Genomic DNA, 26,334 nt, shown 5'->3' on the forward strand with positions numbered 1-26,334 from the left:
TGAGCTCTTCAGAGGCTGGGCTGGCAATGTTCAGTTTGTACATCCATATAGCAGACATGAAAATGTTCTGTACAATTTTAAGATCATCCAGTGATATCTTATTCTTCATACAGAAAATGTCAATGTCGTTTGGCGATATATACGCATTGGCATTATTGTAATCACTCCACAGGACACTCAGCGCATCAAGTATCTCATTTTGTTCTTCTCTTGCTGCGTCTATATCTACCGCGTCTGCGCTCTCAATGTTGAAGGGCCTTCCTATGCTCACTATTATTTTTCCGAGGTTGGAAAACAAATTGTTTTTTCTGTGGTCTATGAGATCTCTGTTCATTGCGCACTCAATCATTATTAGCTTTATAGCCTTCCTGGGAGTCATGTCTTTGTACTTTTCTACTTCTTCTTCAGAAATGTCTTCCTTTATCAGATCAAAGTAGGCGGGCAGTATGATTTTCTTAGTTTTTTCGTAGTTTCCGAATAGAGATGGAAAATGCTCATCAGCGAAAGCCAATAAGTCCACTTCTCGGTCAACTGGATCATCGCACACAATCTGCATGTAAAACATAGGATCCAAAATGCTGACATATTTGCTCATTTTTGTGTATATGTAAGTTACTACGGCTTCTTTGGCGTCATCCAGCTTGAGCAAATCCATTCCGAAAAAAGAGTACACCATCTCCACAGCAAAGAGCTTATTCATCTCTGCCAGCTTAAACACAGTCAGCTCTTGCACTTTGTTCTCTCCCTTTTTCATTTTGCTGCACTTTTTTATTACTTCCAGCATGTGCGAGTCAAACTCTTTGATTTTCTCACTTACTAAATCGCTCTCGTCAAGAGCTGACGGGAGCAGCTCCTCTATGCTACTGTAGTGCGTATTTATTTCCTTCTGATCCAATTTACGGCTGTCTTCTAGCTCTTTCAGATCTTGTGCTGTTGTTGTTATTTTTCGTGCGTTTATGGAAAGAGCTGAGAGCTGTGACATTATGTTGGACAGATTCTCTCTTCCTGTTTTTATATCTTTTTCAAGCACATCAGATGGTATTTCTTCGCACGCAAAAGTCTCTGCCCTATCAAGAAAATCCCTGCGAATTCTAATCTCCTCTTGCATGCAATCCATCCTATCACTCCAATACTCTTTTATGTTTGCTACATCTTTGCATATCAGCCCGTTGGCCTTTTGTAAGCAAGATAGTGCAAATACTACTACTACTATTACCTGATGCAAAGCCCTGAACATGAATAAATTAAAATATTAATTTTTATACCTTTGTCAAGAGATGTATATATTTTTATTTTTCTTAAATATGCTATTTATTCTGTGCATACTTGAATATACAAACTTTGAGCCCTAAGATAGTAAAATAGACAATAGGGCATAGAATGAGAATAGTCAGCTCTAATCAGATAAAATAATGGCATGTAGTAGACAATCGAAAGAAGGTACGTAATTTTGTGATTATCTATGCTTAGTTTCAGCTTCTTTTGTGGCTCATTGAAAATTTAAACTGCAGAGATGACTTTATCTTAATCTCTTACTATGCACTGTTATACTTGCTCTGTAGTAACTACAAATGGAAGGAAAAGCTCTAACGGAAAGGCTATAAATAAAATTAAAAAATGATATTTTTACCATGAAAAATCAGAAAGTAAGGAGAATACTGAATGCGGCAGGCATAGCCCTTATTTTCTTTGTCACACAGTGCAGAGGAAGTGGAAATGCAGATGATGGGAAAAGCATATGGGATGCTGTAGGCCAATTTATAGCAGAGAACAATTTGGAAAATGTAATGGAAGGCCAAGAAAGCCCAGCTAAAATAGTAGGCAATGATATGCCTGGGACATCTAACAATGGAGATATAGTGATGATAGGCAATGATAATATGTTCTTTGATCCAATATATAATATGCCTGGGTCATCTAAGAGTGGAGATGCAATGATGGGTAGTAAAGAAGTAGACCTTGATGATCTTGTGCTAGATGAGAATGGACCTAATATATGGAATCCATTAACAACTACAGAAAAATTTAGAGACATGTATGAGATACACCCACAGCCTGAAGAGGATTTTGGTGATAGCAGAAACGCCTTTAATTCAGTGCATACTGTGTATGATCTGCAAAATGAAGCAGATAGAATCGATAATGATGAAATCACTATTATTGAACCAGATAAATTTAATGGAGCTCAAAAGAGAGTGGAATATAGGCAGATGCAACAACAGCGTATAGATGCTTTTAATCAAGAAAATAATATGATTGTGCCATCTGTAGATGGACACAGAGCAATGAAAGAGCACACAGATCATATGCTAAGCATGGATGATGCATCTATGCTCGATCCAGAGAAAGACAAAAAAGTTAAACTTATTATATACAGAAAAAGAAAAGCAGAGGTAGCACCAGATCCATCTAATTCTCATTATGAATTAAGGGAAAAGAAAAAAAGAGATAAAATGACAACACTCAATACAAATCTATGGAATAACTTAAGACTAACCAATAAAAGAAGAGAAAGCAGCTACTCCCTGCATGTAACACTGTATACGTCTGATAGATATAGATGCTTTTTTAACTCTTCTAAAGACATAAAAACACTAACTAAATCTATTGAGAAAAATATTAAAGAAGAAATAAAAATCTTCTATGACGTAGTTAAAAAGAATAATTTAATAGAGAAGAATGAGGTATTGTACCTTGTCGCAAGTAGATCTGTAAACCTAAATACAAAGTATGGGGATCTTCTGTGGCTAGATGCATTTCTCAATGATGCAGAAAACATTGAGTATAGAGAACTAGTAGAAACATTTAAGGGATATTATCCTAATGTCTTTAAAGATTTGCGGGCATACGTGGATAAGTATAAACCATTGATAACTGATGATTTCTCTGCAACTGAGTGGAATGAAACTTTGGGAGACATCTATATGCGAGAAGACTTAGATCTAAACTATGAAATGGTCGGCGATCAAAAGAAGATTAGTAAGCTAGACAGTAACTATTATGCACTGGCATATGCTCTGCGTATGATCCTTGCACTGCCTGAGGTATGCCAGGACTTTTCTCAGGTTCGCATGAGTCTTATAAAACAAACTCAAATATATGCAGAAAAGTCTAAAGACGAATCAGCCCAGCTAGTTCTATCATCTCTGTGCACATTGGCAAAGGAGTCTCCAGCGAATGCTAAAACAATGGAAAATGTGTATAAAGATATTTACAATGCTCTTCATTTCATGTACCGGAAAGATGTACAATATGAGCCAACAGTGTCTGAGCTATACAAGAATGTATATACAATTCTCGCAGACTTCTATGAAAAAGCAACAATCTGTGACGAAGATAAATACATCTTGCTGGGCAAGTGTGTAATAAAGCACCAGGTGTATACTAGATGTGCAAAAACCTTAGGATTTACGCCAGATGGCTCTTTTGGTCTGGCTTTTGATCCTGAGTACTCTCCAGAGAAAGGGAACACATGGATAATTCCGCTCGACATACAACTGCATTACCATGTGTACTATGTGGACAATGAAGAAAGATGGTCTAGAAAGCTGTGCATGCCCATATATACAGAAAGAGGAAGCAATGAAAAACACTACATACACACAATTGGCGATATAGTAGAGTATACAAAGAGACTGTATGGCATAGAGAAAGATATTGTGCATCCTTTCAAAGTAAGAAAAGGAACTAGAGAGTGGTCGTACATTGAGAAGGGAGACGAAAGAAATCTGACAGTGAAAGATCTAGAAGAGTATGAAGTAGTGTTCTACCGCATTGAAGAAGATCTGGCAACGACAGAGTTTATATTTGCAGAGTTTTGGCCGCTATCTCACGAAAGTGAAAAGAGAATTCGCATTCCGCTGTTTTTTACACGTTTGATGCTGGATGCAGAAGACCTCGGGCCCTTTAAAAAGAAGGGCATCCATGCAAAGATAAACACAGCAGCGAGATTTAGAGATATAGTGCCTAATGTGTACGAGTTTGATGTTGCTTACAAAAAGGATGAATACTCTAATGTGCATGGATACTACAAAAATCTGTGCATAATGCCAGATGAAGAAAAGACGCCCTCTCTGGACTGCTACATTATGGCCTATCGAACAGGTCTAGAGAACAACTCTGTCAAAGTTGTGTGGTATGTGAACATGACGAAAGGCGCCAATGCATATACACACTGCTTAATGAACAAAAATTTCAGAGAAGATCCAGAGAAAGTTAAACAATTTTTCGATGTGCTGGAGTCGAGAAAGTACAATAGAGATAGCACACTGCAGAGCATTTGGCTGAAAAATAGCAATATGGAAGACATCAAGTCAAAAGACCAGGCAGAGAAGATATATACATGGCAGGTGGAAGATCAAAAAGAGAAAGAGGCTGCTATCGAAGAGGAGAGTATAACTAAGATGAAAAATAAAACTAAGATAAATAATAGAACTAAGGAGGGCAAAAAAAAACTAAAGACAAAGTTGAAAACAGAAAGAGAAAAAATAAGAGCAGAAGTTATAAATTTTAATAAAACAAATAAAATGCTGAATAGACTACTAGGTCTAGAAGAAGAAATAGAAGAACTGAAAAAATTGGGAAAAATCAAAGAGCTAGAAGAGCTAAAAAGAGCAGAAGGTATTACCAATAACACCAGTGAAATAAAAAAATTGGAAAAAAAAAAGAAAGCAACAAACACTAGAAAATATACAGCAACAAAAAGACTAAAAGCTGCAAATAAAGAACTGCAGGAAGCAATATCTGAAAAGCCATACAAGATGATAGATCTTATAGTGTTCCGCAATGTGAACACCAGCAAGTCCAATCTGGGAGTGCATAACGAGATTCTTGATAGTTTTATTACATTGTATAAAAAGTGTAAGTAAACTCCTTGAAAATAAACAGTGTTTGGATTAAAGTGTATTATTGTTTTGCTTTATCAATGTTCTCAATAGCTCTATGCTAATGACAGAATAGTTGAAGATTGGTTCTTGTTAGCAATGCTAAAGCATGGCATGATCTTTCAAGTCCCAAGTCTCAAAAGACATTCTTGGACTAACAACATCCTTTTCAAGATTCATTTCTAATATAAGTCTTTTGGTAAATTATTCAATCCTTGATCATACCACTCGCTTCTTGTCACCACACAGTTCTACTCAAATATAAAATATCAATATTATGCACTCATCTTTGCCGTACTTAGAGAAGATAAAAAAGAAGCCTAGAAATAAACTGGAGTAGTGGTAGAATGACAAGAGCAGCCATAGTTTATTCCAATGTAAGAAGAACGTCCTTCACCTGCTTCATCGTATCTTCTGGAGAGGTAACAGTTGTTCCTTTGACTCTTTCATCTGTGAATATTTCAAAATCATTTCCACCCTCTGATGTCATGTCCCCAAAGAAGTAAATGTTTTTTATTCCCTCTTTCTCGAGGTGCTGAAGGGAGTACGTTTTGTCCCAGCCCTGCGGGAATATGTCGATGGATATTTCTCCTCCTATGGAGAAAGCCAGGCTGGGGAAGGCAACCTTTAGTTTCTCCACTATCTTTTCCCTTGTTCTGTTGGCTGTGTCCAGCTCTTTGAACTCTTTTCTCTCCTCTTTTGTGCACGATCTGCCGATGGGCGAGATGTTCACCATCGATGTTCTGAGCTCGATGAAATTCCCTCTCATTTTGGGCACTTCGTTCATCGGAAGCTCGCTGAGTATTTTCATCACGGATCTGACCATTCTCCCGTGCTCTGCTTCGCCCACGAAGTTAAGATACGACTCAGTCGACACTACTTCGTTATTCTTAATGAACATAAGGCCGTTCTCGGGGAAGCAGTAGTGAAAGAGCGAAGTGCAGTCGTCTCCCAATTGCTCTTTTTGTTTCGGGAGATCAGAGCCCCCGACAAAGCCTATCTTCACCTTTGTTTTCAGGTCGTTTAGAAACGCCTTCATCTCTTCTGTGGCTCTTTCTCTGGAGGGCGTGAGAGTTCCATCTACGTCGAACAAGAATATTGTGTCCTCTTTCATTAATTAAATAGTCAATTATTTTTGCCAACTTTCTTTTATATATTCTGTGCTGCAGTGTTTCACCTTCAGACAATGCGACAAATAAACAAACACAGCAGTGCGCCCACACCTTCGTCTTTATAAGCACAATTAAATATAAACTCTATCTTTGAGAATCTGTACACTTTCTGTCCGGTCTCATACTCTGCTATTTTTCTGTTTTGCAGAAATAACTGAAGAAATAGAGCAAATAGAGAAAAGAAGAGGAGCAGATGAGATAAGGAATAGCATAGGCAGTGTGCACTTAGATGATAAAAGGCATTAGTAGAGAAGAGGCAGTAAAATAGCTATCATTTAAGCCATTAGAAGAATACAAGCCATTGTGAAAGAAATTGCAGTGAATTAGTGGATGAAAAGATCATTCAATAGCTAACATAGCAGCTGAGATTGAATAGTAAGATGTTTAGGCTATAATCACAGCTACAATGATCCAGTAAGTAAGCTGCAGCAGAAAAGTCATGGAGCACAGATGATATTAGTCTAGCGTAGATCAGTAGAAGCAGTATCATGCAACAGCTAATGCAATATCTAGAAGTTCAGTGGTGCTTTGCTCTAGTGGTCTCTCCTGGCTGTCTGTTGGCCTGCGAATTGCTTCATTTTTATTTTTATTTTCTCTCTCAATTTTAGTTTTATTTTCATTTTTTGTCTCCCCTGCAATGGCTTCAAAAGGAAAGGCAAACGTATCCAGTGTTGGAAGTAAAGTAAAAGGAAAGAAAATCAGAGCAAAGAAAACCACTGATGTAATGAGCAAGAAGGAGTTCTACAATCTAACTCTTCCTTCATCTCTGGGCACAAAGCAGGCAGGAGTGACCATCATAGATAAAAGTCAAGGAAACTACTTCGCACCAAATGCGCTGAAGGGAAGAACATTCGAGGTGAACCAGGGAGACCTCGTGGCCGGATCAAACACACAGGCCTTCAGAAAGTTCAAGTTTGTAGTCGACGGAGTCAAAGGAAAGGACGCCATCTCCAGCTTCCACACGATGGAGCTGATCAGCGACAAAATAAAGAGCATCCCCAAGAAGTGGCACACCCTCGTGGAGGCATGCCTCAGAGTGGAGACCACCGATGGATACGTCCTGAGAGTGTTCACCATTGCAAACACAAAGAGAAAGCCAAAGTCCACGAAGAAAAACTGCTACGCAAACTTGTCGCAAGTCAAGGCCATTAGACAGATCATCTTCAAGATCATTGAAGAGGAAATAAGCAACTGCAACATCCACGACGTAATGAAGAAGCTGATGAACGAGACCATAGGATCAAGAATCGAGCAGGAGGGCGTAAAAATATACCCACTGCAGAACTGCCACGTGAAGAAGGTGAAGGTAATTAAGAGACCAAAGGTGGACGAGAGCGAGTTTGAGAGCAAACAAAAAGGAAAGAAGGTCGAGTTGTTATACGAGCAAGAGGCAACTGCATAATAAATACTTCTTATATTCACGGGCTATCTTCTTGTCTTTCTCTTTCCTCGGATGCTCTGTTCAAATACGTGTGCACTCAGCCAGATAATTGCTGATTGACTGTAGCTAGCTGATTAATAGGCTATAGACAAATCATTCACAGTCATCGCGCAGCTATTTGTTCATCTACTTGCCTCAACTTCTCGTGCAGTAAAACTTTTTATTCATTTATCTGTCAACCAACACTTAATCACTTAATCACTTAAATATTTAGCTCAGCTATTCAATTCTGTGTCTAATGAGCATCTACAACTGCTCAATCAGTGATTTATTACTGTCTTTGGACACTTACTAATTTAACCACTTAATCACTCATCTGGTAGAGATGCACTTGTTTTATTGCATAGAGATAAGCGCAGAAAATACTTGCTAGCTCTGATGCATCTGAAGAACAAGTTTACAAAAACACAGGATAAAGTAAGAGAGTGCGCACTGGAGGAGATTCCCAGCATAGGAATAGAAAGAGGCCTCTATCTGATCGTGAAAGGAAGGTATCTTCGCTCTGTAAAACACTCTGACTCGGAGTACACCGTGTTCATATGCTGCAAAAAGAAGAAGCTTCCAATGACGTACTACGGAGCCATAGAGGAAGAGCATCCAGTGGGCCAGCACATAGAAGCATTCGGAAGAGTAACAAAAGTAAAAGGAGTAAGAAGGTTTATATGCTACAGCATGAAATAAAAGCAGCGATTACTATAAATATTTTATTTAGATAGGACAAGAGCGAGCTAACACTTCGTTATTTCCATTCTCATCCTCTTTCCATTTTTAATTGAGCATATTCAGAGAGGACTTTAGTTTATCGTATACGTAGGAGAACAGCAGGCCTCCGAGGATGAGAAATATAATAGTTGCAACTATTATCCACTTTAGGCACTTCTTCCACAGCCTCTTCCTGGCGCTGTGTGTTTCCTCCTGCAGACCCGTGAGTGAGGCATCGAGCTCAACAGACTGCTGCTCCAGACTGGAAATGGAGGCAGATCTTTTCTTCTCGGCATTGATTGCGTCTTTTATGTCTTCCTGTGCATCCTGTAACTCTTTCTCCACTTTTTTCTCCATTTTTATTGTGGTTTCATCCTGCAGAGTATTTGGCTTTGTTTCACATTCCCATCCATCAGAGCAGACTCACCACCATCCGGGCGCAGAAGAGTGTGTTCTGCTGCTACTCTCATTTTTATTGGGCTTTCTGTGTCTATTTCCCATTTTCATTCCCAGAATATCCTTATTTTCAGTTATCTGAGAGATCATCTTTGGAAAAGGCTTTTAATTGCTGCATAGTTAATTCGCGTGGATAAGTGTTTTGTTTTTACAGTGGACTCAACGGCATCGTGCAGAGGAAGATTCTTTGGCTTTTGTTTCTTTGGTTTTGGCTTTGGCTTTACTTCCCTCTTTTTCCTTTCTATCAGGAAGTCTGCGTGCATTGCATCCCACAGTCTCTCTTTTTCTTTTATCTCTTCTTTTGTGAGGAACAGCTCATCCTCTATCTCCATCTCTTCGTCTGACAGGTCGCTCTCTTCGTGCGGGATGTCTTCTGTTGTCTGGCTGGCTATGCTCATCGGTGTTAGCGGCGTGATATCCTCCCTTTCTGGATACTCAGGCTTGCAGCTAATTTCTTCATCGTTCTCTTTCTCGTAGCTCTGTCTGTTTTTTGCAAATGACTCAGTGAACACTTTCCCGCGCAGTTTGACAATCGGAGGATCTTCTTCCTTCTCCAGCCAGATCGTGTTGAATTCGCTGATGGACAGTGCTGCAGTTGCTGTTTCCTTTATCTCTGCGAGTCTTTTGTTGATTGTGGACTCGCACACTTTCACAGCTGCAGCCACCTCCTCCACCGATCTTTCGTTTCCGTGTATTCTGCTGGCGATTAGAATCGCTGCACCGCATATCCCTGCGGGCTTCCTTCCGATCACAATCCAGTCTCTGTCCATCCTTGCTATGAGCCGCAGAGACGTCTTTGCTATCACCTGGCCTGGAAGCTGCAGCTTGCTGCAAAATCTCGGCACAAAAAGTGATGGATCCACGAGAGGAACAGAAATATTCAAAAGTCTTGTCAATTTCAAAAAGACGCTTCCGATCTTGAACACGTTCACTCGCAGGATGTACGCAAAGTCAACAAGCATGTGCGGCGTTTCCTCCTCTCTGCAGGTGATGTACAGGCACGCTGCCAGTAGCACTTGTGTCTTTCTTCCTCTTGTGAAGTTGAACTGCAAAGAGAGGTTGTACCACCGCATTGCCGAGTTAATCTGCGTGTCTCCTATGCCCAGGGCCTCTCCTATGGACTTCGCTATTCCCTTTATCGTGGAGATGTGATTTGTCGTTATAAATTTTCCAGCCACTAATTTCTTGCTATCGCCGGTGCTCACGTACTGTCCTTGCAGAACAGAAGTGCCCTTTGTGTCCTGTGCAAACTGCACGTCTGATACGATTGTGCTCTCCTCTATCACCAGCCCACAGGACGTACAGTAGCTTATGTCCCGTGCTGCGTCTGTTTCTATCTTTGAGCTCTTGCAAATTCCACACTTCATTCCCATAAAAGATTTTCCAAAATATTTGCCATTTATACGATAGCAAAATATATTTGCATTTTGTGCGCGAGTTTTCGCTGGGCTTCCTGCTGCTGCGGAATAAAAAGAAGAGAAAGAAGCGGCGCGGATAGCGAATAAAATTTCAATGAAAATGTTTTTCATATTTTTATGGAGGAGGGAAGATTCCACTGCAGAGTGCTGCAGGCGGTGGTAGTTGAGATATTGAATCAGGTGGGGTTTGAAAGGGCAAGCAAGCAGTCGCTCCAGGTGATTGTCGATCTTACCATGAACCAGCTGAACAGACAGTTGCTGTCCATTAAACGGTCTCTGAGCGAAACAGAGCTGGGAGAAGCGTACAACACAGCAGGGCTAGAGAAGAAGCCGCTTGATGAAGAGCTCGTGGAGACACTTCTGCAGACGATAGTGGAAGAGTCCGCGGGCTCTGAAAGCTCCTACAGAAGGGAAGAGCTCGTTTCATTCCTGCAATACCAGCTGAACATAACGAAGCAAATAAAAAAAGAAGTGTCGCCCAAAGAAGAGTCTCTCCTGGAAATACTCCGAGTGGGCGATCAGATAAAGCCGATACTGCATGAAGACAGGGGAATAATCGACTTCACGGGAGAGGAAGAAGGAGAGAAGAAGGCGCCAGTGGAGAAGAAGTATCTGGACCAAGACGTGCAGGACCATCTCAGAGAAAGAGCGAGCATTCCATACGAGAAGCCAAAGAGCAGAAATAGAAGAGCAGAGAATCCAGCGGAAGATGAAGAGGAAGACGTGCGGCTGGAAGATCCGCTGATAGAAGTAAACGCGGAGAAGAAAGAGTATTTAATACGAAGCAACATGAGAGACTACGAGCACATGCTGAACAAGAAGAGACTAACGACGCAGCACTGCACGCCGTGCGATACACAGGATGAAATACCCTTTTTGGAAGACATTCTGTCGCTGAGCACACTCAGAAAAATATCAAAAAAACCAAAACCACCAAGAGAAAAGAAAAACACAAAGGATGCCAGAAACGAAGAAGTGCCTGTTTAGCCGTAACACTCGCAGGAATGATTAATAAAGATAGTTTATGTAGTTTACACATCGGCTGCAAAAGAGTGCAGTAAATATGAAAGACACTTTCTGTTCTATTCAGAGCCGTTCGATATTCATCGTATGCAGCTGGTTAGTGCAGAAGTAGTAAGAATAAAAGAGAAATCTGATAAGACATATTTTTATTTGGTGCGGCTGAATATTAGTGCAGGAATATGGTGTGTGTGCTGTATGTACGGTTTATTCGGTGTTTTTCTTATCTGGGATGTTGTGTGCGTAATCAGAGGAGACATTTACGACATCATGGATGCTGAGGGAAGTAAGATCAGAAGATGTTACGTCTCCAATGAACTCCATGAAGGGACAGGCCTTGTGTCTTTCTGTCTGGAATATTTCTCTGAGACTCGTCGATGTTTCCTTGGTTGCGCGCAGGAGCCGCGTGAGCTCTCTTCCCAGGATAGTTTCTGCGTCTGCATCATCTGTTCGCACATAGAATGCGTGATTATCCAGCCTAACATCTTCGTACGATACGTCTATGACTATTTCTTTTGGCGGATACATCTGCTCTCCGCATCGGATGTCCTGCAGGGAGTGGGGCAGAGCTGTTTCTGACTTTATGCTGCCATTCTGTCGGAGTGTTTCGTACAGCTTTCTGCTTATGATGTTCATCTCTGCTGCAATGTCCACGTGCCCCAGTGTTTCAACGCCTCCCAGGGAAATGGGTATCTCTGAGGAGAGCACAACGTGCTTTTCTGCTCTACTGTGGGACATGGCTGAGTTTTCTTTTTTCTTCTTTCTCTCTTGGAAGGATGGAGTGGTTTTGCTGTTCAGAATTTCAAGCAGCTGTCTCATTAGTCTTGGCCCGCCGAGGCTGAAGTCAACGCGCTGCCACTCGATTGGATACTTCCCCGGGGACTGCAGTATCTCTTTTTTTACCTCGTGTATTTTGATCTTTTTAAAGTACAGTCCTGCGACTACCTTTAAGATCCACAGATTCAGTCCTGTTTCAATGCCATCGATCTGTGGCCACACAAACTCTCTTATTCTTCCGTGCGCATCTGCGATCTGTGCCAGCCTTTGCACCACTTCATCCCAGGAGAGCGCTTGTCCTGTTTCTGTTGTCTCTAGAAATTGAATTAGCTCGAGCATTTTTCTTTTGAAAGTGTCGAGTTCTACGCTTCTTCTGTTTGCTTTAGCCTCCATGTGGAGATATTTGAGTCGCTGTGCAGGCGTGCTCTCTTTGAACAGCTCGTCTGCCTCTTCCAGAGCCTGCAGCCTGCTTCTCAGACTTTTGTTTCTGCTATTGTAGTTTAATTTTTTGATTTTTTGCAGCAGATCACTCACTCTTTTCTGCTTTTCCTTCTCATCTGAGGCAGCGGAGGCATCTTCGTTCTCTTGGTCGCTATCCATGAGCTTTACTCTTTTCACCTGCGGCTTCATGCGCGCTTTCTTTTCTGATTCCAGAGGAAGTGAATTTTCATTATATTGCGAAGACATTTAAAAACCTGGATGAAAATTTTAAAAACAAAATTATATTTATACTTTTAAAGACACCGCAAGCAATCACGCGCACTGATTCAAGCACAAAAAAGACGCATAAACCACATCTCAAAACACTTCACACTCTGAGTGTACTGGTGAGAGATGGAAAATGTAGCAGTATAGACTCACTCAGCACCCTTTATTTTGCTTTCTAATAATGCTTAGCTAATTTCATTCTGTCAAGTGTAAACTAGTTTGTGCTAAAGTCTCTTTGGAATATTATAATACACTTTTATTTTTATTTGCAAAGCCTTTTGTAGTTACTTGATAATGGGCTTGTCAATGGGCCTCTGTCTTCCCGTCATAAATGTATTTGCATTGATTATTCGATTGGATATCTCATTTTTTAGGTCTGTGACTATCTCTTTCCTTTTTATCTGCACAGGCTTGCCGAACTTCTCGGAGTAGCTGCCTGATAGCGCAAATATCTCCTTTTCTACTCGCAGAAGAGTGGGCACTGCCATCTTCCTGAACTTCTCTTCCGAGTTGAGCTGGAATGAGCTCCTGAATAGTCTCCTCGGGTCGCTTGCCTGTTCCTCAAATGCGGACATTTTTAGGAGCAGCTCTTTTCTCTCCTTGACGAAGGCCTCAATGTTTTTCAGTATGGAATATTCCTCTTCTGCGTCTTTTGTCTGTTTTTCCAGTTCCAGGAGAATGTCTTCCTGTTCTGTGAATTTCAGCTCTTTTATTTCCCGTGGAAGAGGCGCATATACAGCTTCTTCCTCCGTTATGCTTTTCAGGCTAGCCAGGACTGTTTCTAGATTGTTCTTCTGCTCTGTGAATATTTCTTCTATTTTCTGCTTGTACTCCTGCTCTATTTGAGCAATCCACTCTTTTTGCACAATTATCCTCCAAATAGGCGTTACACCAGATAAATCACTCTTTGCTGATACTTCCATTCTGTTCGATAGGAATGTAAGCCTGTTCTTGAGGAGACAGTCTATCTCTTCAGACATTCTTACTATTCTTACCAGTTTCTCTTCTAGGTCTTTTGCACAGGAGTATGGCAAACTGCTGATCACTCCAAATGCTTCACCATTTTTACTGCTCGGTATATCCATGCTTAGGCCACTGACTATTCTATTTTTGCTAGATATTTCGGTATAGCTCTTTAAGTGTATAGTTGGTGCAATTTTTGCAAGGGTTTGTTTCTCTTGCTTGACTGATGGGCTAGCTGTCTTGGTAAAGCTGTCTGATACATCTATCTTGTTCATTGTGTAGTTATACGACTCAACAGATGATGATATTTCTTCAAGATGCGCTTCCAATTGGCTTATTTCATCAAACAGCTCTGCAGTGCTTGAAAAGTCTTTTTCAGCTCGGAGCCCAAGCGAAGCTAGAATGGCATTGGCGCTTTTTATCTTTTCTTCTGTTTTTGCTCTTATTTCCTCTGTTTTTCTTTCTAGTTCTGCGAGAAGTGTTTCTGCTCTTTCTATCAGCTGCTTGGTAACTGTTTGCTCCTGCAGCACGGCAGTGCACTCTTCTTCGTTCTCCAAGTACTCTGCCAGCTCGCTCTTTTTATTTTTTATCTTTTCTGCGATCTGGCTGAACTTTTCTTTCTGTTCCTCGTATCTGATGTGCAGCTCTGCGAGATCTTTTGCAAGCACAGACTCTCTTGTATACAAGCTCTTCTCATAGATCCAAAGGCCGTCTTCTTCTGGCTTTTCGCTCTTTTCTTCAAGAGCTGAAAGCATTGTCCTTTTTTCTTCTTCCATCTGCTGTATTTTGGCCTTTTTAGCATCTACTTGGGAGAGCAAACTGTTTCGAAGCGACTCAATAGCCTCCACTGCTCTCTGCATGTCCTCTCCAAGCCAGTCGCACGGATGGACATCCATCTCCTGCGGGGGCATTATCTGCAGGGAGTATTCACACAGCTCGCCCAGCAGCTCTTTTATTCTTTTAATGCACACACTTTCCACCATAAAATTACACTCAAAAAAATATTCATGCTAATTGATTTCAGCAAGAAGAAGAAGCTCGTTGCATACAAAGAAAAAGCAAAGCCAAAGAAGACCGAACAAAACAAAAACAAAAGCAAACCCGTCCATCTATCAGAAATGGACACATTGCTGATTAAGTCTGCGGGCCTGCTTGATGAAAATGCGTCTTTATTCAGCGATATACCACTGGAAAATGCAGAAATAGCCGTGGTGCTTGACCCCTGCAGTAAGTCGCATAAAAACGCAGTTTCGCTATATGACCAATACACCAGCTAAGATAGAAGAAGAAATAAATAAAAGATTCACAAAAACGGAAAGCCATTATGCGCCCATAGACCCAGGCAGACAGGAGTACAGAAAGTGCGGAGTGAAAGAAGAGGTCTTAAAGCTAGCCATTGAAGAGGTTTTATTTGATGTATGCCCAGCCATTCAAAACATGAAAGAAGTGGCTGAGTACGCAGCAATGATGGGCTATTTGCACTTTCCAACATACTACACCATAAGAAAGGCAGGATGGGTGCTCATCCCGCACGCACCAACAGAAAACAGCGCTAAATACGTATATAAAATGTACAGCCCTGATAAAAACTTCAACAGGAACAGATCTGAAATGAAGTCGTATCTGAAGATAGTCACACCGACTGACAGATTCACTTCTGCTCTTTTTGAAGATCTTGCAACAGATGCAGTGGTCTTTGCCATTTCAGACAATGACACATTTGTGCTTATAGATGCAAAAGGGTTTGTCGATGCTTCTTCTCTTCTCTCTGAATACACTCCTAGCAAGAGAGAGTGACCGGTGCTTTTATCCGGCCAGTTGTAAGACTTTTAGTATTTTAAAATGCATTAAATATTTTTTATTATGACGCAAGAAAGGCTTGGATCCGCACTTATTCTTTCCTCTGTATTTAGAGCGGTAAACATCAAAGGGGACACCGAAGACTTCAAAAGCAAGATAAAACAGGAAGCAAAAGTGGAAAGCGCCGAGGAGTTTCTGTATCTGCTGCGGCGTCTGCACAAGCTGCAAGATATAAAGCCAATTACAGATCTATCTTTGTTCAAAGACGGAATAGAGCCCATGTGGGAAGATCCATGCAATCTCAACGGAGGAAAGTGGATTATCAAAATAAAGAAGAACACTGCGGAGCAGAGGCTTTTTGAAAGTCTGTGCATATGGATGGCTCTTGTGCCCTTCAAAACCATGGAGGTCAACGGGATTGTGGTGAGCGTAAGAGGGCACCACACAATTCTCTCTTTCTGGACAAAAACGTGTCCAAATGAGGAAGAGATGGCCGAGCAGGAGAAGGAGATTCGAGAAAAACTAGAGCTAAAGCCCGTGATACCCGTTTCGTTCAAAGGAAACGACGAGTCGCTCAAAGACAAGTCGTCCTTCAGGCATACAGTCAAAGAAAAGCCCACGAAGCAATAAATTACAATACTTATCAGAGTCTCTTTCTATAATGCACCATAGCGTACATATTTTATTAAGTATGCCTTTAAAACAGCAGAGCTACACATCTTCTGGAATATAAAAATAAAAAGCATACACAGGAGCAGAGTATAGACTTTTTTCCTAATCACACTAGCTCTCTTCTTGCTCGCAGAGATAAAAGGCATACCTGGCAGAGAGTGTACGGGTTGTAATATTATGGTGAAGAATAAAAATGAAAATATTTGTGCGAATTAATGGAGCACTCTGTGAGCAGTTGGATATTCAGATGCGCACAGACTGTGTATATACTGTCGTGTGCAAATGGAGCACCTATGAGTCTGTGCACTCTGCTATTGTACAAAAGAGAGAATGTTCTCTACATCAGTAGAATGGAAAGCATGTCAAGAGCTAAGGGCCTTGGGAGGATGGTTCTAATTGAAAACCTAAAGAAAGTAGTGGCTGCGCTGGGATACCCTGCAGTATACTTGTACTCCAAGCCCGTAGACTCAGAACATCTGCACACAGACAGCCCAATATCCCATCCAGTGCGGCTGTGCGCGTACTGGGAGAGCGTAATGAGTGGCATAGGATATGAAAGTGAGCGAATAGGCCACGCAGAGGCAAGAAATGGGTCGTACAGAGACATCCTGCTAAATAACAAAAGGATTGCTAAGTGTCTAGGAAGAATAAAAGATGAGCCCATAAGCAGAGCAATGAAGAATGCGCCAAGTGCCAGTATGGATGATATTATGACTATCCTGTGCTCTAGCAGAGATCTGACCAGTGGAGTGCTTTTATTTAGCAAAAAGGCCCAGGCAAAAGAAAGAGAGAATAGTCCGCAGAATACTGGCAGAACCAAACGAGTGCATTGCATAGATAAGATCACAAAAGAAGACATCGTAAGAGCACTAGACGATCTGCATACAGCAGAAAAGTATTTAAAATCCAAAGGAGTAGCAGAAATGCACCAGACAATAAGAGAAGAAGATATCCCAAAAAGAGAGCCTGTTAAAATAGCCAAAATAACCAAATTAAGAACAAAATCTGCATAATGTGGCAGATGTAGCAATGCAATGGAAGCACAGTCTTATATTCAGTAGCCCAAGGAAAAATAGCAGATAGGGTTTAAGTGAGTATTTATTCTTTCTGGATCTCTGCAAAGCCTACAACGACTGCGCCGTGCTTCTTGTTCTTGATTCCAAGTATCTTTACCATCTTCTCCTGCTCTTCGGTCATCTGTTCTCCCTTTCTTCCAAGAACAATCTGTTCTGTTACTTCTATGTTGTTTGTTTTTGGGTTTATTCTGATGTTGTCTATTCCCAGCTTCTGTATGTCTTTGAACAGAGTGTTGGATATTTTTATGCTCTCCTCGTTCAGCAGCTCGCCAACTGGAAGCACAATGTCTTTGCTGAGCACGTCGCCCTTTCTCTCGTAGTCAGTGTGCTGCACCTTCTCAAGCATGCCTTTTATCTTCTCAACGGGCTGATCGGATAGCAAAAATAAAAATACTTTATCTGATTTTTTGTACTCCACCTTCCCCTTGAGGCTTACCATCTGGTCGGAGGACAGGATTCTTCCCAGGACTGTGTGCACCATCTTGTACTTTCCAAAGAAGAGCTCTGATTTCACGCTTCTAAAGTCTCTTTTCAGCTTCTGTATGAACGCTGTCTTGTTGTCGCAGAGCAGCTTGAATATTCTTTGGTATGATCCTACATTAGAAAGCGCATTGTCTATTCTTTCTCTTTTTGTTTTTTGTGTTTCTGCTGCCATGGTAGTTATAAAAAATTTGCAATTCTCAGAAATTTAAACTAAAGCCAAGCGAAAAATAAAAACATCACAACTTTTTGTATCTTCTCTCAGCAAACACAGCCTGCCATTATGAGCCACTCCATCTTTATCTAGCACATACCCACCCTGCTATCTACACTTCTCTGATTATTTTCATTTTTGGTTACTCTCTTGCAAGTGTTAAAATTAAAATATCCAACCAGTAGACAGTTGATCACACACGCAAAAATATACACAGAAAGATCGTAGAATGCATCTTTATTATCAAAGCCTGTTTCCATCAAACTAAATAAGCAATCTTATCGCGAATAAAAGCACTTTTACTCCTTGTTCTCCAAGTATTCTTTGATGGACTCTTCGGCCATGGTGATCGCAGTCTCCAGGGTTTCTGCTGATCCACAGAAGCCAGTGGCATGGACAAATTCTATGTCTGCCAGACCTGATACCCTGCGCAGCTCTTCGTTTCTCAGCCCTCTCCACTCCTCGCACAGCGGAATAAGAGGCTTGTACTTGCTCTGGTGCTGGTCGGGAATTGACTGTATGGAGTATGTGTTTCCTTTCATTGTTTTTCTTGGGGATATAATCATGTGTATTTTTTTCTTGTACAGATTGTTGTAGTAGTATATGATGTCCTTAGAGAACACACCTCCCTGTGTAAGGACTAGATAGTAGTCATTCTTCTCTCCCAGAGCAAGGTACTCTTCATTCAGTCTCTTTCCGTTATGGGATACATCATAGGCCAGCTTGTTGCAGTGTCTGATCAGATCAGAGCCCATGTACTCCATTGCCTCAAGAAACGCTTCGTACCGGATGCTCTCTGCCTCTTCGAATGAGTACACTGGGCTTAGGTTGTACGGCACAAAAGACTTTACCATATCGTCGAGCACTCTTTGGTTGTATTTTACACTGTCCGAGATGTCTATCCCGTTATCGTTGGCATCCACTGACACAAAGTACGTGTTGTACAGCGTAGAAATGAATAGCTCACTGGCCAAAGAGTCGTCAAACTCAATGCCAATCGCCTTAATAAACTCTTTCCCGTGATATTTATACACCAGTCCTGCGCTGCTTAGCTTCACATTGTAGCTCTTGCTGTATGTCTCGTGGAATCCTTTCTGGTGGTGGTCGTACCGCCTATTCTCTTCATCAAACACACCTCCTACATCCACAACGATGTCGCCTGTTTTTATTATCTCGCTGTCCCTTGTTCTAACGATAGTGCTGTTGGGGTATATCTTTCTGAGCATAAAACACGCAATCACATCGTCCATGTGGAATGCGTTGTCGTGTGTGATTATAAGACACTCTTTCTTGCTTGGTCCTCTGGGCTCCATAAAAAAATAAAAAAAGATTCTATTTGTGCCCCATCTGAATACGCCCAATCTGCAATGTACTGCATCTCAACTCATTTTCTTTTTCTCTGCTCTCTAAAATTCGCACAGATGAAAGCAATGTTATTTATTTGCAAATTGCAAATATTAATTTTGGTGTTTTTCTTTTTCCATGTCTATTACCCAGTACTACGGTGGGTCCTCCCTGGCCATGATGAGTAAGAGTGCAATAGTCATTACAGCAGACAAAAGATTCGGTAATCAGGCCAGCACCCTGCACTCGAACTTCACAAGGCTCTACCAGATGACGGACAAGATTATTTTGAGTCTCACAGGCTTTGTCCCAGACTGCCAAATCCTCTTTAAAACCCTGCGCAAGCACGTGAACATGTTCCAGCTAAATCAGCAAAGAGAAATAGAGCCAAAAGAGTTTACCTCTCTTCTTTCCTACATTTTGTACAGCAGGAGATTTATGCCGTATCTTGTGTCTCCGCTGATAGCTGGATTTGACAGAAACAACTCACCACACGTGTATACAATGGATCTAATTGGCTGTGTGAGCACACACAAGGACTTTGCATCCACGGGAACCGCGGCTAACAACCTCACAGGTATATCTGATGTTTTATATACGGGTGGTGATGTAGAAGACGAAGATTTATTTGTAACAACCATGCAGGCATTCCTGAATGCAATCGATAGAAATGCCTTGTCAGGCTGGGGCGCAGATGCCATCATTCTCACACCGCACAAGAGAATCCACAGAGAAGTAAAAACAAGACAGGACTAGGAGCAATAAAAAATATCATGATTTTATTTATTTAACCGTCACATACAGCGAACTTTCTTCTAAATTACTCCTCTCTGTTTTTGCTCTCATACTCCTGCCGCGTGTACGTCTGGAAGTACTTGGAAAGCAGGAATCCTCCTTTGTACGAGTCGTTAATTGGGTCCAGAGCTGTGACAACCTGCGGGTCATTTGGCAGATGTCTGAGCGGAATGATTTCTTTTTTTACTCTTTCAGCTATTCCTTCTATTTGGCTGAAGCCTCCTGTGATGAAAATATTCCTTACATCCATTGTCTGGAATATGCAGGAGAGGCTTTCTCCTATCCCTGGCTGCTCTATGCCAACAATGGAGGGATTGAAGAGGGCCTCAGCAGTGCGGATAAACTCCACGTTGATATTTATGCCTCCCTTCTCTTTGTATCCGTTTCTTATCTTGTCCAACGGATTTTCTTCTTTTGTGATGTATGTTGGATCGTTCTCTCGTAGGAAGAGGTCTATGTAGTCTATTTCTTCCTGTATGGCTATGTCCTCTAATGCAGCATCTCTTATCTCTTGCAGATATATATTGTCCTCAACGACTGTGTCAGGTTGCGCCAGCGACTTTTTAAGAAGTGCAAGAGAGTGCGTGCTTTTTTTGTTTTTCAGCTCGTTTCTTACAAATGTTCTTTTTTTGATTATCTTTTCAAGGTGCTCCAGCCGGTCTTTTCGTATTTTCATGAACTCAGACGGGTTTGTTATGAGAAGGTGTCTATCCTCAAGGAGAAGGATGTGGTAGTTCAGTCTCTCCAGCACTTTTATTATTTTCTGTTTGTTCCTATGGTCTGTTGCTCCTTTTATAAGTTTCTCTCTTTTTAGCTTTCTTGCTATTTCTTCCTCGTCTACCACTTCTACTTCTTTTTCTGCCTCTATTTCATCTTCTTTTTCTTCCACCTCATCTTCTGCTTCTTCCACCTGTTCAGTTATTTCATCAGTGTTATCCTCCACTTCATTGTCCAGGTCATCGTTATCTAGCTCATCTATTAGCTCTGCGTCCATTTCCTTTGCTCTCTTCCTGTATGCTTCGAGCCCCCCTATCTTTCTTTTTGGAATCTTCTTTATCACTGGCACCTTTTCTTTGTTCTGTTTCTGCAGTATTTTTACGTTTCCAACTCCTTCATTCACCACGTTTTCTATCTCCTGCAGATAGTCCAAGGGCACTCTTATTTTCTTAAAATACTCCTCCACTTCCTCCTTCATTATTTTCAGTCCTGTTCCATAGTACTTGTTTATTATGCTCTTGCTGAATATGTGCTGTGCAGCCAGGCCTCCGAGAGGCATGTATGTGCTTCTATCGTATATTATAGTGTTCTTCGTGGGATCGAGAGGAACCACATAGACACCCAAGTGCCCCATGCTAATTATCACATCGCAAAAGTCTCTTTTGAATCCTGTTTTCTGCAGCGATAGTTTTGTGTTATTTTTTAAATTATATTCGTAGGAGTAGACAAAATCATACCCAAACTGTATCTTTTCAAAGCTGAACGCACTGAAGATTGTTTCCAGCGCCATGTCCTTGAACAGCTGCGGGTTTAGGAAGCACTCTGTCATCACCAGCTCTTTTATTTCATGCTTCCCCTTCTCTTCTTTTGCAGGCTTTTTTACTTCTTTCAGTATTTCTTTGATTGTGCTCTCCAACACTTCGCAGTTGTAAACAACGCCCCCATCGAACATGCTCTTAATGGCCGTCGTAATGTTTGTTTTTTTATTCGGGGCTATGGAGTAGGTTATTTTTCCGTCTTTTCCCTTCATCCTGAATATCTGGTTTTTAAATCGCAAGCACGGCTCTGCATCTGCGCAGCCTGCCTTGCACTCCCACGTGCCATTGTCAACCACCAAGAGAGTTCTTTTCTTCATTAAAATATTTTCACTCTTCGCGTATTTAAATTATAATTAGTGCGTCGTCTGGCGCAGGAGCTTAAAAGTAAAATGAAAATAAGAAAATCAAAACTACCGGCGAGCTTTAAATAAATCAGCAGCCAGAAGAACGGAGTCCAAGAACACAAAAGATAAGACATAACACAAGTGTAACTAATAAATCAATTATTTACTCATTTTGGTCTAGCTTAGTGAATAATACCTTCTGTATTACCGGCTGTATTTTCTCTCCTGCACACCTGATTCTTTCTAAATAACTGTTATTGACTAGCACTGTTCTTTCCTCGTTTCTTATTACAATTCCCCCCAGCAGATTCTCCTGCATTTCCTCTATGGTGTACTCTTCTGGGCTCAGCAATGACTCTACTACTTTTCTATCCTGGTTTCTCACGTATATTATCATCTTGCCGCACGGAAATATAAATCTGTACTTGCCGATGGCGTCCTGTGCTAGCTTTGTGGTAAGCGGCTGGTCCTGGCACTTCTCTATAGTTTTGTTTAGTATTTTGTTGATTATTTGCTCTTTCTCCCTTGCAATGGTAATGCTCGCCTTCGACCTCAGCTTTCCCTCTGCAATTGTTTTTTCTGATTTTATTTTGTGTATCTCCTCTGTCTTCTGTTGGTTTATTTTTTTCATGCTCTTTACGGCCATTTCTGCCACTTCTATTGCGTACTTCTCGTTTGCCTTTATTTTTATTTCATTTGCCTTCTGTTCTGACTCCTGCTCTATGAACTTGAGCATTCTGCCCATGTCCCATCCATCTACAGCGTATTTTCTGTTTCCATGGTCTGTTGTGAGTGGCTTTCCCGTCATTTGAATTTTCTAAAAGTTTTCGGAGTAAATAAAATCCCATGAAAATTTAAAAACATCCGGAAGAAAAAAGACCAATTAAAAAACAGAGCAAAAGACCAATTAAACCACAGAAACACCGCAAAGACTAATGAATGTGCACAAAGCTCACTGAAATGGCTTAAACAAGAAATTAAAAAACTAATCAGCCACACACCTTCCTCATTGTGCATAAATGAATAAACAAAGGATCTGCAGCTCTTTTATACCACAATAGTATTCACTGTGCACTCCTCATAATTTAATAAATTATATTATCACACACCATCAGCCACAGAGTGTACCAGAGTATAGCACATACTAAAACACACGCATAAACATCATTATTCATCAACTTCCTTACATATATCTCTTTATCCTGATTTATTCTGTATTGATCTAGCTCTTTTAGCCATCTAAGCATTCAACAGTGCTGCCATACTTAGCTCTTGCACAGTTATTCGCACTCTCTACCCCCACTAAAACCATTGCAGCTGCAATACTCTATGTACAGTCTAAATGCTGCCAAACAATAAAAATCAAATTATCATAAACTCAGACAACTTAGCACGGAAAGTCGTACACTCTGTCTAGTATGAACAACACAAGAAAAGAACTAGTACGGATAATATTTATTATCTTTTCTTCACCACCTGCACTACGTCCTCATCTACCAGCATGTGCTCTTTTCCTACCCTCTGCGGAACATGTTTGACACTCTTTCCCCACACAATTGCGTTTCTAAACTCCGACAAAATTCCTCTATGGATGGAGTTACAAAAGTCTTTGACGCTGCACTTCCCCTCCCGCAGGACAACAGGCGTAGAGTAGTCAGGCAGCTGTCCCCTTGGCTTTGCGAACACTCTGATCAGCCGCAGCTTAGCCCACGATGCCTCCAACACCTCGTCCAAGTTCCACTCTTTATCCGCGCACACAGGCACCGAGTCTTTCAGCTGGCTGAGAAGCTCCAGCTCTTCGTAGGATATGCTGTCTATCTTGTTGAGGATGTAGAGCGCAGGGATGTACACTCTATTCCCTTCTATCACATCGATCAAGTCGTCTGCAGTTGCATCGCATCTGAACATCACGTCAATGTTTAGTATTCTGTACTCTTTGAAGATAAGCTTTATCCCCTCCTCGTCTAAATGCGTCAATCTGCAGGATGATCTGATGTTCACGCCTCCTCTGTCTTTCTTTGTCAGCGTGATGTCTGGCGCTGTTTTGTTCAGCCTGATGCCAAATCCTTCGAGCTCAAGCTCTATCTTTCTCTTCTGTGTAAGGGGCTTTGTTATGTCTAGCACGATGTAGATCAGCGAGCACGTTCTTGCCACTGCAATGACCTGCTTTCCTCTTCCTCTTCCATCTTTTGCGCCTTCCAGAATACCCGGAAGATCGAGAATTTGCACTTTGGCTCCGTTGTAGTGCAGAACTCCTGGAACGGTTGTCAGAGTTGTGAACTCGTAGTCTGCCACAGCGCTGTATGTTCCCGTCAGCTTTGTCATAATGGTGCTCTTGCCCACTGATGGGAATCCTACGAATCCTATCCTCGCTACTCCCGTTTTTGCCACATCGAATCCCTCACCGGAAGACGCGCCTCCGCTCTTCGGGGTAAGCAGCTCTCTTCTTAATTTGGCTAGCTTAGCCTTTAAAATACCAAAGTGATTTGCTGTTGCCTTGTTTTTCTGCGTTCTTGCCATTTCATTTTCTATTTCTTTAATTTTCTCTACGACGCTCATTTGAAAATATTTGCACGAGCGTCCACTTTTTATTCTGAGCACTTTTTATTCTGCAGATGGAAAAAGACCAGCAGACAGCCGAGCAGCTGGAAGTGGAAAGATGGAAGATGAAGAAGCTTCTGAAGTACCTGCAGAACGCGCGAGGAAACGGAACTTCAATGATATCTCTGATTCTTCCGCCCAAGGACCAGGTCTCCCGTGCTAACAAGCTCCTGGTGGAGGAGTACGGAACAGCTTCAAACATTAAAAGCAGAGTGAACAGACTGAGCGTCCTCGGCGCCATCACATCAGCACAGCAGAGACTGAAGCTCATCCCAAGAGTGCCAGAGAATGGCCTTGCTCTTTACACAGGAACCATCCTCGAAGACTCGGGGAAAGAGAAGAAAGTGTGTTTTGACATTGAGCCCATGAAGCCAATAAACACGTCGCTCTATCTGTGTGACAGCAAGTTCCACGTGGAGGACTTGATAAACTCCCTCGAAGATGACTACAAATTTGGGTTTATCATTATGGATGGACACGGATCGCTATTTGCCGTTCTATCCGGAAACTCAAAAGAGATAAAACAGAATATATCGGTGGATCTGCCAAAGAAGCACGGGCGAGGAGGACAGTCTTCAGTGCGATTTGCCAGACTGAGGATGGAAAAGAGACACAACTATCTCAGAAGAGTGAGCGAGATTGCAACGCAGGTTTTTATCACAAACAACAAGCCGAACATACACGGACTGATACTTGCAGGATGCGCTGACTTCAAATCAGATCTGTACCAGTCGGACTTTTTCGACCAAAGACTGAAGCCAAAGGTAGCCAAGATAATAGACGTAGCATACGGCGGTGAAAACGGGCTAAACCAGGCAATAGAGCAGTCTGAAGAAGTTCTGCAGAACCTGAAACTCGTGAGCGAGAAAAAGACGATCAAGCTCTTCTTTGATGAGGTTGTATCTGGATCAGGGAAGGTGTGTTTTGGTGTGGAGGAGACAATGGCGTGTCTGGAAATGGGGTGCATGGAAGTCCTGATCATTGACGAATCATCGAACATTAGAAGAACGGAAATAGATGAGAAAGTAACGTACTCCGAAGGGGGAGACGGCGAGCTATTAACAGACTGGCTGGCTGAGAACTACCGTAAAGTAAACTGCAATGTCGTTTTTATCTCTGATAAGAGCCAGGAGGGAACACAGTTCATCTCTGCTTTCAGCGGAATAGGGGGCATTCTTAGATACAAAATGGAAATGGGAGATAACGAGTCCGAGGTAGAAGACTTTTCAGATGCAGATATTTTTTAGATCTAATAAATAAAACATAAAGGAAATATACGGGGTGTAGGAGTGCGTCTCAACAATAGCACTTTATTTATTGTTTGCACTCGATAGCTCTTAGATAGAGTTTGATGACCAAGTAAAAATCTGCTGATCTTTTACCACGAGACTTCATTAACTTCATTTTGTGCTATCTCTTTAACAAGCATTGTAGCATATGTGCCTGGAGGAAGATCGAACGAAAGACTCAAAACATTGTTGGCTACAGAGTATTCCATGTTATCTGGGATAATAACTGCCTTTCTAAACCCTCCCTTCATCCCTGCCTTCTGGCTCGGGGCATTCTCGTTTACTTCTGGCGTGGGGTAGAGCGGAATCAGAATATTTTCGATTTTTGGCTCTGTGGTTGTTTTTACTTTTTCCGTTATATCCCCATTTCCCGTGATTGAGCTTACGCTTTCTTCTGTGCAGTACTCTTCGCTCTTTAAGCCCTTGATCAGCCTCTGCTCCAGGACATCATTGAACAGCTTGCTCTGGTAGCTGTGGAGATACATCATTTTATTTTCTCTTCTTATCCTGTTAAATGCCACCTTTGCAGGAATTTTCTTGCTGAGAGATTTTAAAATGATTTTCTCGCTGTGGAACTTGCCCGGCAGCGCATTTGCTGCGTTCTCGTACTCTTTCTTCTCTATAAACTGCAGGGCTTCTTGGGC

The 26,334-nt window shown here is 41.6% G+C and overlaps 22 protein-coding genes across 22 annotated transcripts; 10 read left to right on the forward strand and 12 right to left on the reverse strand.

The window, feature by feature from the left end:
• On the reverse strand, positions 1–1,237 carry NEMIN01_2140 (uncharacterized protein; the record flags this gene model as incomplete). Its single annotated transcript, XM_051478082.1, has 1 exon — positions 1–1,237. A coding segment is annotated over one exon (1,237 nt), but the record flags the coding sequence as incomplete, so codon positions are not given.
• Positions 1,238–1,631: 394 nt separating this feature from the next.
• NEMIN01_2141 (uncharacterized protein) lies at positions 1,632–4,868 on the forward strand (the record flags this gene model as incomplete). Its single annotated transcript, XM_051478083.1, has 1 exon — positions 1,632–4,868. The coding sequence occupies one exon, from the start codon at positions 1,632–1,634 to the stop codon at positions 4,866–4,868; it is 3,237 nt and encodes a 1,078-aa protein (XP_051334043.1).
• Positions 4,869–5,250: 382 nt separating this feature from the next.
• On the reverse strand, positions 5,251–5,997 carry NEMIN01_2142 (phosphomannomutase; the record flags this gene model as incomplete). The annotated part of the gene is made up of 1 exon (XM_051478084.1): positions 5,251–5,997. One exon carries the CDS (start codon positions 5,995–5,997, stop codon positions 5,251–5,253), a length of 747 nt encoding a protein of 248 aa, XP_051334044.1.
• Positions 5,998–6,692: 695 nt separating this feature from the next.
• NEMIN01_2143 (small subunit ribosomal protein S3Ae) lies at positions 6,693–7,457 on the forward strand (the record flags this gene model as incomplete). The annotated part of the gene is made up of 1 exon (XM_051478085.1): positions 6,693–7,457. One exon carries the CDS (start codon positions 6,693–6,695, stop codon positions 7,455–7,457), a length of 765 nt encoding a protein of 254 aa, XP_051334045.1.
• A 417-nt stretch (positions 7,458–7,874) lies between these two features.
• On the forward strand, positions 7,875–8,177 carry NEMIN01_2144 (uncharacterized protein; the record flags this gene model as incomplete). Its single annotated transcript, XM_051478086.1, has 1 exon — positions 7,875–8,177. One exon carries the CDS (start codon positions 7,875–7,877, stop codon positions 8,175–8,177), a length of 303 nt encoding a protein of 100 aa, XP_051334046.1.
• Positions 8,178–8,264: 87 nt separating this feature from the next.
• On the reverse strand, positions 8,265–8,555 carry NEMIN01_2138 (uncharacterized protein; the record flags this gene model as incomplete). Its single annotated transcript, XM_051478080.1, has 1 exon — positions 8,265–8,555. One exon carries the CDS (start codon positions 8,553–8,555, stop codon positions 8,265–8,267), a length of 291 nt encoding a protein of 96 aa, XP_051334040.1.
• A 185-nt stretch (positions 8,556–8,740) lies between these two features.
• On the reverse strand, positions 8,741–10,027 carry NEMIN01_2145 (transcription factor IIIB 90 kDa subunit; the record flags this gene model as incomplete). The annotated part of the gene is made up of 1 exon (XM_051478087.1): positions 8,741–10,027. The coding sequence occupies one exon, from the start codon at positions 10,025–10,027 to the stop codon at positions 8,741–8,743; it is 1,287 nt and encodes a 428-aa protein (XP_051334047.1).
• A 162-nt stretch (positions 10,028–10,189) lies between these two features.
• Positions 10,190–11,059, forward strand: NEMIN01_2146 (uncharacterized protein; the record flags this gene model as incomplete). The annotated part of the gene is made up of 1 exon (XM_051478088.1): positions 10,190–11,059. One exon carries the CDS (start codon positions 10,190–10,192, stop codon positions 11,057–11,059), a length of 870 nt encoding a protein of 289 aa, XP_051334048.1.
• Positions 11,060–11,299: 240 nt separating this feature from the next.
• On the reverse strand, positions 11,300–12,556 carry NEMIN01_2147 (uncharacterized protein; the record flags this gene model as incomplete). The annotated part of the gene is made up of 1 exon (XM_051478089.1): positions 11,300–12,556. One exon carries the CDS (start codon positions 12,554–12,556, stop codon positions 11,300–11,302), a length of 1,257 nt encoding a protein of 418 aa, XP_051334049.1.
• A 305-nt stretch (positions 12,557–12,861) lies between these two features.
• Positions 12,862–14,523, reverse strand: NEMIN01_2148 (uncharacterized protein; the record flags this gene model as incomplete). Its single annotated transcript, XM_051478090.1, has 1 exon — positions 12,862–14,523. One exon carries the CDS (start codon positions 14,521–14,523, stop codon positions 12,862–12,864), a length of 1,662 nt encoding a protein of 553 aa, XP_051334050.1.
• Positions 14,524–14,547: 24 nt separating this feature from the next.
• Positions 14,548–14,817, forward strand: NEMIN01_2139 (uncharacterized protein; the record flags this gene model as incomplete). The annotated part of the gene is made up of 1 exon (XM_051478081.1): positions 14,548–14,817. The coding sequence occupies one exon, from the start codon at positions 14,548–14,550 to the stop codon at positions 14,815–14,817; it is 270 nt and encodes an 89-aa protein (XP_051334041.1).
• NEMIN01_2149 (uncharacterized protein) lies at positions 14,798–15,337 on the forward strand (the record flags this gene model as incomplete). Its single annotated transcript, XM_051478091.1, has 1 exon — positions 14,798–15,337. One exon carries the CDS (start codon positions 14,798–14,800, stop codon positions 15,335–15,337), a length of 540 nt encoding a protein of 179 aa, XP_051334051.1.
• Positions 15,338–15,403: 66 nt separating this feature from the next.
• On the forward strand, positions 15,404–15,970 carry NEMIN01_2150 (translation initiation factor 4E; the record flags this gene model as incomplete). Its single annotated transcript, XM_051478092.1, has 1 exon — positions 15,404–15,970. One exon carries the CDS (start codon positions 15,404–15,406, stop codon positions 15,968–15,970), a length of 567 nt encoding a protein of 188 aa, XP_051334052.1.
• A 257-nt stretch (positions 15,971–16,227) lies between these two features.
• Positions 16,228–17,025, forward strand: NEMIN01_2151 (uncharacterized protein; the record flags this gene model as incomplete). The annotated part of the gene is made up of 1 exon (XM_051478093.1): positions 16,228–17,025. The coding sequence occupies one exon, from the start codon at positions 16,228–16,230 to the stop codon at positions 17,023–17,025; it is 798 nt and encodes a 265-aa protein (XP_051334053.1).
• An 85-nt stretch (positions 17,026–17,110) lies between these two features.
• NEMIN01_2152 (mRNA turnover protein 4) lies at positions 17,111–17,743 on the reverse strand (the record flags this gene model as incomplete). Its single annotated transcript, XM_051478094.1, has 1 exon — positions 17,111–17,743. The coding sequence occupies one exon, from the start codon at positions 17,741–17,743 to the stop codon at positions 17,111–17,113; it is 633 nt and encodes a 210-aa protein (XP_051334054.1).
• Positions 17,744–18,081: 338 nt separating this feature from the next.
• Positions 18,082–19,095, reverse strand: NEMIN01_2153 (uncharacterized protein; the record flags this gene model as incomplete). The annotated part of the gene is made up of 1 exon (XM_051478095.1): positions 18,082–19,095. One exon carries the CDS (start codon positions 19,093–19,095, stop codon positions 18,082–18,084), a length of 1,014 nt encoding a protein of 337 aa, XP_051334055.1.
• Positions 19,096–19,264: 169 nt separating this feature from the next.
• On the forward strand, positions 19,265–19,882 carry NEMIN01_2154 (20S proteasome subunit beta 3; the record flags this gene model as incomplete). The annotated part of the gene is made up of 1 exon (XM_051478096.1): positions 19,265–19,882. One exon carries the CDS (start codon positions 19,265–19,267, stop codon positions 19,880–19,882), a length of 618 nt encoding a protein of 205 aa, XP_051334056.1.
• Positions 19,883–19,946: 64 nt separating this feature from the next.
• Positions 19,947–21,773, reverse strand: NEMIN01_2155 (actin-related protein 5; the record flags this gene model as incomplete). Its single annotated transcript, XM_051478097.1, has 1 exon — positions 19,947–21,773. One exon carries the CDS (start codon positions 21,771–21,773, stop codon positions 19,947–19,949), a length of 1,827 nt encoding a protein of 608 aa, XP_051334057.1.
• A 190-nt stretch (positions 21,774–21,963) lies between these two features.
• NEMIN01_2156 (V-type H+-transporting ATPase subunit E) lies at positions 21,964–22,608 on the reverse strand (the record flags this gene model as incomplete). The annotated part of the gene is made up of 1 exon (XM_051478098.1): positions 21,964–22,608. The coding sequence occupies one exon, from the start codon at positions 22,606–22,608 to the stop codon at positions 21,964–21,966; it is 645 nt and encodes a 214-aa protein (XP_051334058.1).
• A 650-nt stretch (positions 22,609–23,258) lies between these two features.
• On the reverse strand, positions 23,259–24,359 carry NEMIN01_2157 (uncharacterized protein; the record flags this gene model as incomplete). Its single annotated transcript, XM_051478099.1, has 1 exon — positions 23,259–24,359. One exon carries the CDS (start codon positions 24,357–24,359, stop codon positions 23,259–23,261), a length of 1,101 nt encoding a protein of 366 aa, XP_051334059.1.
• A 56-nt stretch (positions 24,360–24,415) lies between these two features.
• Positions 24,416–25,648, forward strand: NEMIN01_2158 (peptide chain release factor subunit 1; the record flags this gene model as incomplete). Its single annotated transcript, XM_051478100.1, has 1 exon — positions 24,416–25,648. One exon carries the CDS (start codon positions 24,416–24,418, stop codon positions 25,646–25,648), a length of 1,233 nt encoding a protein of 410 aa, XP_051334060.1.
• A 131-nt stretch (positions 25,649–25,779) lies between these two features.
• Positions 25,780–26,334, reverse strand: NEMIN01_2159 (uncharacterized protein; the record flags this gene model as incomplete). The annotated part of the gene is made up of 1 exon (XM_051478101.1): positions 25,780–26,334. A coding segment is annotated over one exon (555 nt), but the record flags the coding sequence as incomplete, so codon positions are not given.

Source organism: Nematocida minor, assembly GCF_024244105.1.
Source record: "Nematocida minor strain JUm1510 chromosome Unknown 7702, whole genome shotgun sequence".
Classification (NCBI taxonomy): Eukaryota; Fungi; Microsporidia; genus Nematocida; species Nematocida minor.